Source organism: Doryrhamphus excisus, linkage group LG5 (assembly GCF_037039965.1).
Source record: "Doryrhamphus excisus strain RoL-2023G ecotype Guam linkage group LG5, RoL_Dexc_Guam_v1.1, whole genome shotgun sequence".
In the NCBI taxonomy this organism is placed as follows: Eukaryota; Metazoa; Chordata; class Actinopteri; order Syngnathiformes; family Syngnathidae; genus Doryrhamphus; species Doryrhamphus excisus.
In genome coordinates, this window is record NC_136361.1 from 14835247 (window position 1) to 14842376 (window position 7130).

A 7130-nucleotide genomic window follows, 5' to 3' on the forward strand; every position below is an offset into this window, starting at 1 on the left:
TTTGAACTACTGTTTTAATTGATGCTGATCCGTATAAAAATGCATAATCTGTATAAAAATGAATATGCACACTGCATGAAAAAAACAAAAACCCATTCATCCACGAATCACCACCGACATCTCCAGGTTACTTCACCAATAAGCGTTTCACAACCTATGTTTCTACTTCCTGTGTGGCGAGAACCTCATCAGTCTTCATCAGGACCAGCGCAGACTGACGCTCTTCTGGGAAGTGTGTCAAGGTTACAAGAGTCAGTTAAAATTCACTTAAATCCAAATTTAATCCTGATTACACATTTGGCAGCAATGTAATACCAATTCATGTTCAGATTCTCAAATTACATCCAATTAAGTTAAAAGTACGATCATGAGAATGCCAAGTTTAATACAGATTTGATCGATAGTGAAAGCGAAGCTGCGAAAAACAAACAATGGACAAAAACAGTGGATCTTTTAAACTTCTCCATTTCGGATGCGTATTTCTCTGGCCATCCTGCACAATTCACACATCCCGCAGAAAAAGGACATGAGGGCGTCGTTGCAAACTGTTCCCTGTGAATGGACACAATTTAATGACAAAATCTATAACAACATGACAGCCATACATCTGAGGAAGTGTGATGCAGCTTAGCTTTCTTAACAATTCCACTGTTGCTAAATGATGTGGGTTCTTTTCACAAGAGTTCCTGAAATCAAAGAAACCAAAGGATGTTAACACATAACTTCCACAAACCTCGATGCCATATGTGAGCCTCATGTGAGTCCTCATAGCCGTTAAGCCTCCAGGGACAAAACCCAAGCAGCAGTGCTCTCCGTACTTGTCTGCTGTGTAGCAGGCCAATCCGGTGGGGCAAATGCAGCCAAAAGCACCTGAGCCCAGAAAGGACAATATGTTTATTGCATGGCCAGCATGTTTAAAATATGTCTTAAATGAGTAAATGCTTACAAATCAACCAATCACTGCAGCAGGAGCAGAGGCCTGTGCTCCACTGTCCTGTGTGCACATTGGTTCCATAGCCGCCGGCACCTGGTTGGTTGGTCACCACTGGGTTTGACATGTGGCCTGTTGGTTCTGATGTTTCAAAGCAGTCTAGTTAGGAACACTGACGCTATTCTTTACAGCAGACTGCAAAATTAAAGTATTTTATTTATTTGACAGAAAAAAAACAACCTGAATCTGAATCTTGCCACATCTTGTAAATCCCACTTAAGAGGTAGATAATATGCCTAAATCAGGGGTCTCAAACTCAATTTACCTGGGGGCCACTGGAGCTAGGGTCTGGGCAAGGCTGGGCCACATCAGGTTTTCCAAAAAAAAAAAAAAACGCATTTATTAAAAACAGAAAAATATACAAACTTTTTCAGTGCTTTGGTTCCAATTTTCTACAATAAAAGCTCTGATAAAACATTCCACTGTTCTCAAATATCTTAATTTTTTTCTGCACAAAATAAGATGAAAAATAAATAAACAAATCAAGAATAAAGAAAATCAATCAATCAGTAATAAATAAATATAATAATAAAACAGCAAATAATAAAAACTTAAGAAACCACATATAGCTGGTGGGTAGACAAATGATTTTTTTCAGATTAAAATTAACAAAGCATTATTAGAGCCCTGTAGACATGACAAAACACGACTATAGTCACATTTATACTTTTTTTTATTTACAACATATTGCGCAACTGCAGGGTATTGAGACACATGCTAACTCGCAAACTAGAGAGCTAGCGACCTAAACGGTAGCCTTCAAGTTATTTCCTTTAAACTTAAATAGCCAAAAACTTACCACTTCCACACGGATAGGGAGGATAACTATTAACAGTTATTTAACCTTTAACATGAACATTAATCAAACATAATAATTTTTTCTGGGTACATGATACCATACAGCATCCATATCAAACTTGCGCGGGCCGCACTAACATTAAACTTTTATATCAAGGCGGGGGCCTCAAACTAGTGTTTGGGCCGCGTGTTTGAGACCCCTGGCCTAAAAGATGAAGCCTGGTGTTATTCACTCAGTTACCCCTCCTGCAAACCTTTTTCATTATATTATATACCCTAACCCTAACCGGCTCCTTAAACCTCAACAATGTATGTTTTTACCACCTTCAGTTATGTTTGCCATATAATAAATGTGCTCCCATCCCCTTGGACTAGAAATAATAAGCTTTGAAGGACTTTTCTGCATGGCATTCTACAGTAAGAAGTACTACAGTACAATCAAGCATCATGCCACAGTGTTTACTATGTTTACTATTATGCATTCTTGTCTTACTTAAACAGAATATTCTGCACAATTAAGCACGAAAACAGTCACTTACCAGAAGAGCGTCAGTCTGCGCTGGTCCTGATCAAGACTGATGAGTTTCTCGCCACACAGGAAGTAGAAACATAGGTTGTGAAGCGCTTATTGGTGAAGTAACCTGGCGCTGGAGATGTCGGTGCTGATTCGTGGATGAATGGGTTTTTGTTTTTTTTTCATGCAGTGTGCATATTCATTTTTATACAGATTATGCATTCTTATACGGATCACCATCAATTAATTTTAACTGTAGTTAAAATAGATGTTGGAGAATAATGATAACAACTTCATGATCTATGTTTATTTTGGGTTAATGGCAGGTAAAGCAGTACAGATAATGTTTGGATGGACATTTGTTTACATCTACAGGCTTTTAACTTCTGTCTGAACAGTAGCGGGGGCGGGGGCGGCGGCGGCATCTGAACTCTGCTTCAGTTTCAGCTTCTGCTCGGCTTTCTGCTTCTGCACTGCCTGGAAGACCTGAGAGAAAATGTTTGACACCGTGAGGTTTGAGTCGAATACTACGCCTTCTGCACTGACGCAAATCACAGGAAGTGAGTATGTGATGTCATACTTGGTGTCAGCGAGAAATACAAGGCCATCAGCCTCTTTAATAGTTGCATTTTTTAAACTTTAACCATTATTAAGAGCAATAATGGGTTACATTCAAGGACATCATGTCATTTTCACATGTTTTGAGTGTACTTTCTGAGATTTCACAACATACTTCTGCAGTAAGAGTGATGTTACTAAGTGAGGACAATACCTACGTATTGCTTTTGCCTACGTATTTGATTTAAACCACATCCACATGCATAATACAGATGTTACGATGTTCGCAGTGTCCGTGAATGCATCTTGTGGTTGTTCCCATGCTGAGCAATCTTGAGATGTGTTTGTGAGTTGGAGATACATGTACGTATATATTTGATGTTCAGGTCAAGAATAAAGTTCTAAAAGAGCATCAGACAGGCATGGACAAACACAGCTCATTAGCATTAAAGCTACAGACACACAAAACAACATGTTCCTATTGTGGCTTACTAAAAGCACATAAACTGTCTACATTTCCAAATCAAAGCAAGATTTTGGCCCACAGGCTTCCAATATATTATTGTGGCACCTCGTTCAACAATACTGTAATGTGGGGAAAAAAGGGGGTAAGGGGAGCCAAAATGTAGCATTTAGTGACCTTCAATCATTCGTGAGTGACACACCTTAATGCAAAAGGCCTTTTTGGCCACCCAGCGGCGAGTTGCTTTCCTGTAGTACTCTGGGGGGAACGTGTAGGTGATGCCCAGCTGCTCGCAGACCTTCTCAAAGGCCTCATAGCGAACCAGCCTCAGGTTCTTCAACAGCTTTTTCCTCCTGTCAATGGCCATGAGCATGCGTCTCTTATTGGATTTGTCCTGGAATGTTAAGACAGTCATGACGTTAAGGTATGAACATGTGTAGAACATGTGAAGGGGTTGAAAGATCATCATGCTTAAATGCACAGGAAACTACAGCTTCAACTGCTGATCTCATCGAGACGCTTCAGTATGTACATTTTCCAACCACAGCCATATTGTGTTTGTGGTGTGATCGACACAGGATATCCTGTAGTTCACGTGTGTGCTGACGGCACGGGCGCATTTGCGCATTAAATTTCTGATGAATCGCATCACGTGTAATTGCATCATGTTGATTCAACTCTTTATGGCCTCACCTTGTGATGTTTGAGCAAATGCTCCTGGAGGTTCCGGATTCTTGCTGTGAGAATGGCCACTGCACGCACACACACACACACACACACACACACACACACACACAATAGATGGGGTCGGTGCATGTGAGATTCACAAGGCTCTTGCGTAGGAGTGACGATCAACTCACCCTGGACCTCCACTGAGGTGCGGTCGTTCTCATGGCGCCGCACTTTGCTGATCAGCTGCTCCGTTTTCAGCTGGAGCTTTTCACTCTGAGGGGAGAAATGTACATAATCGGCATAGCAAAGAAAGAGCTAGCATGGAACAGCTTCTAATAATTGTGTTAACACTCTTACACGTATAAAAGGGAAAGCAACTGCAACTTTTCAGATTTTTGTTGCTTATTATTTCTTTCAATTACAGTATATTGTGTAATTGTTGTTTTTCTATTATATAAGGTGAAGGTACTTCAATACCTGGCGTGAGGAAAGGAGTGCATTCAATATATATTGTATTCCTCCTGTCTATTCCTCCTGTATTCCTCCTTGAGTGTATTCAATATATACTTCAATATATTCAGTAGGTTGCCTGTGCATGAGTACATCAATTGCTCTGCTTATTTCTTTAGTATAAGATAGGGGTGTCACCAGTTCACGAGAGAAGACACACGAAACTGGATCTATGACAACGAGACGAGATGTTACATTTAAGAAAAGCACAATGAAAAAATACTATATGACTCTATATTGCAATCTACTAATTTAATTTCCACTACGTTACACCCTTCTGCACTCTGTGTGTATGCCACTGGCCCCGCCTCCGCCCAGTGAGACGAAGAGACTGTGTGACTGACAAAAGGGCTCAGTAGGTTCATAATGTTGTTCTATGGAACAAAAGTGGCAAGGTGCTGTGGCTTGAGGCCGGCAATATTATCCAGTTCATTTTCATGGACTGTATGATTGATTCATTCATGTATTAATATTCCACGTCTAGTCCTCATGAGACATTTTTTTTCTGAACAAGAAATCTTGTTAGGTTTTAATCTCGCAAGATCTTCTGACACAAGATCTTGTTTGCATGCTAGTGTGCTCATGCATGAAGCTTGCATAAGCTTTGTAGATAATCCTGAATCATTGTGATTACCTCTGAGTTACCCTTTAAGCCAGGGGTGGGCAAATATTTTGACACGTGGGCCGCACTGAGTTAATAAAATTGTCCGTGGGGCCAAAACATATATTTAACACACACAAACACACTATTTTATGCTTATAATTTTCCTTGAATTATTTGTCTAATTTTATCTGTAGCAGTGTTATACTATCAGTTGTATGTTCTCATGTCCATTTTTTCAGGAGCACTTTAAACATCACACCACATCAAACTATGTAATTTACTTTTACAGTTTTTTTTTTTACTAAATAAGGCATCCGACCTGAAAGTCATGTTGCCAGTTTGTATGTTAAAAGTTGAAATACTTAGAAAGCAACTGGCGGGCCGGATTCAAACGCTTGGTGGGCCGTATGTGGCCCCCGGGCCGTAGTTTGCCCACCCCTGCTCTAAGTGGAGGGATTAATTATTGTATTGATTGTAATGTCCAAATTAGGTGTCTGAGCCCGCGCTCTAGCCTGAGAAAGTCTGCTGCAGATCATCAGCTGCTATCATAATCTGGCAGTAATGTGTCATTGGTGGTACTTACATGATTGGCCAGCTCCAACGAAAGAAGTCTTTTGACAATGTCGTCTGTCCTGTGGTGAAAAAATAAGTCCATGCAATAATCAGCAATAAAAAATAATAATTAAAGGTTCCATTTTACTTGTATAAAAAGTCTAAAATTAGACTAGTTTTATAGTTTCAAAAGTTTCAAAAATTCTAAATGCATATAAATGATGATTGAAAGGATAGCTCAACATTGACTTTTAACTTAATAGAAGACATACAGTAATTCTTAACGACTGTTCCCAAAAACAATAAGTGGCAGCGAGATCAACCACCACCACGGTCTCTTTGTGTTTACGTTTGAGCGAGGGGTACAGCCGCATAATCCATCTTTAGCATTGTCGGAGGAAGGTCGCTGAGTTGACTCTGAGGACCTGGAGGGCAGGAAAAAAAGTTTAAAAGGTATAAGCTGTCCCAAAATAAAACAAAACTAAAATGCTACGAGTGATATTTGAAAATCATAACATACCTGTGACCTTTTTCTTGGCCATGCGCGCATAATGCCGGACTAATGTTGGAGAGGAAAAGCTACCAGACACTGTGGAAAGACAAAATTCATATTCATGTATGTTGCATTGTATGTGTAAATTGGAAATTTTGTTTGTCATTATAGACACATGAGCAACCAAAAAGATAGAATCCCTTTGTGGGATTGGTTATACAATAAAATACCAATATATATAATATAATATAAAAAAAACAATACAAAAACTAAAAACAAAAAGTATTAACTTAAGTGTGTAGTATTGTGGTTGGCTGTTAACACATTTGTCCTCCTTAAGTAAAATATTAAAATATAATTTTAATCAATGCATAAAAATAAACTGAGCATTACAATCTTTTTAAGGCAGAATTGTTATGTCTTAGATAGAATTTGCTTGTACGGTTGGGACAAGGTAAAGGATGTTTGCACATGCGCAGTTAGCTGTTAATAGAAGCTAGTTTGCGAGCTAACGATGCTACTTGCCTTCTAACTAGCAGTGATTAATCATAACAGTTGCAAGACAAGAATGTGTCAATTGGGTTAATACTACACTATATGTGTTTAAATAATAAATGTTTATCCATTAAACATACCGCAGCTGACTTTAGGTGCCGACCACAACGCAGAGCAGCCCTTCAGTGGCGACGCAGACACAGCGGGGCACAGGGCGCCACTTTCTCGCAGAACACCCGCCGAGGACTTTAAAATAGTCCGCAGGGTTATGTTTGTAAACATGCCTTCTGGGTTAATCAAAAAATGACAAGTGTAAGAGACGTGACGAAATGAATACACTCGCCCCCTAGATGTGCGTCGCCATTTTGGATAGACCTAACTAGTTGCTCTCGAGTCGACCGAGGGAATGGCAAACGATCCCAGAACACATTGATCAGTTGTGATACAATATACAGTATCTCCCCACGCAGTTTGTCATTA

The 7130-nt window shown here is 39.6% G+C and overlaps 2 protein-coding genes across 4 annotated transcripts; both read right to left on the reverse strand.

Annotated features, from left to right (window-relative positions):
* Nucleotides 1–123: 123 nt before the first annotated feature.
* LOC131105437 (cornifelin homolog) lies at nucleotides 124–2359 on the reverse strand. 3 transcript variants are annotated; one of them, XM_058053554.2, is made up of 4 exons: nucleotides 2329–2359; nucleotides 947–1072; nucleotides 734–870; nucleotides 124–552 (listed from the first exon to the last, which is right to left on the reverse strand). In XM_058053554.2, the coding sequence occupies exons 2-4, from the start codon at nucleotides 1056–1058 to the stop codon at nucleotides 454–456; spliced, it is 348 nt and encodes a 115-aa protein (XP_057909537.2). In that variant the 5' UTR covers nucleotides 1059–1072; nucleotides 2329–2359; the 3' UTR covers nucleotides 124–453. The 3 variants fall into 3 exon arrangements, with proteins under 3 accessions (XP_057909537.2, XP_078646901.1, XP_057909536.2); XM_078790775.1 differs by lacking the exon at nucleotides 2329–2359 and adding an exon at nucleotides 1172–1306; XM_058053553.2 differs by lacking the exon at nucleotides 2329–2359 and adding an exon at nucleotides 1257–1276.
* A 221-nt stretch (nucleotides 2360–2580) lies between these two features.
* Nucleotides 2581–7057, reverse strand: mrps15 (mitochondrial ribosomal protein S15). Its single transcript, XM_058053418.2, has 8 exons — nucleotides 6791–7057; nucleotides 6183–6251; nucleotides 6012–6087; nucleotides 5694–5742; nucleotides 4185–4269; nucleotides 4018–4076; nucleotides 3527–3718; nucleotides 2581–2789 (listed from the first exon to the last, which is right to left on the reverse strand). The coding sequence occupies exons 1-8, from the start codon at nucleotides 6930–6932 to the stop codon at nucleotides 2673–2675; spliced, it is 789 nt and encodes a 262-aa protein (XP_057909401.2). The 5' UTR covers nucleotides 6933–7057; the 3' UTR covers nucleotides 2581–2672.
* Nucleotides 7058–7130: the final 73 nt, after the last annotated feature.

What these genes read in the sequence shown, in the direction of transcription:
- LOC131105437 (XM_078790775.1), bottom strand. Translation starts at nt 1,193, where the DNA reads ATGTGGCAAGATTCAGATTCAG. An exon ending in CTGCAGTGATTGGTTGATTT is followed by an intron (nt 871 to 946) that starts GTAAGCATTTAC and finishes TTCTGGGCTCAG; the next exon opens with GTGCTTTTGGCTGCATTTGC. An exon ending in GGCTCACATATGGCATCGAG is followed by an intron (nt 553 to 733) that starts GTTTGTGGAAGT and finishes GTCCATTCACAG; the next exon opens with GGAACAGTTTGCAACGACGC.
- mrps15 (XM_058053418.2), bottom strand. Translation starts at nt 6,932, where the DNA reads ATGTTTACAAACATAACCCTGCGGACTATTTTAAAGTCCTCGGCGGGT. An exon ending in CACCTCAGTGGAGGTCCAGG is followed by an intron (nt 4,077 to 4,184) that starts GTGAGTTGATCG and finishes GTGTGCGTGCAG; the next exon opens with TGGCCATTCTCACAGCAAGA. An exon ending in AAAAGGCCTTTTGCATTAAG is followed by an intron (nt 2,790 to 3,526) that starts GTGTGTCACTCA and finishes ATTTTCTCTCAG; the next exon opens with GTCTTCCAGGCAGTGCAGAA.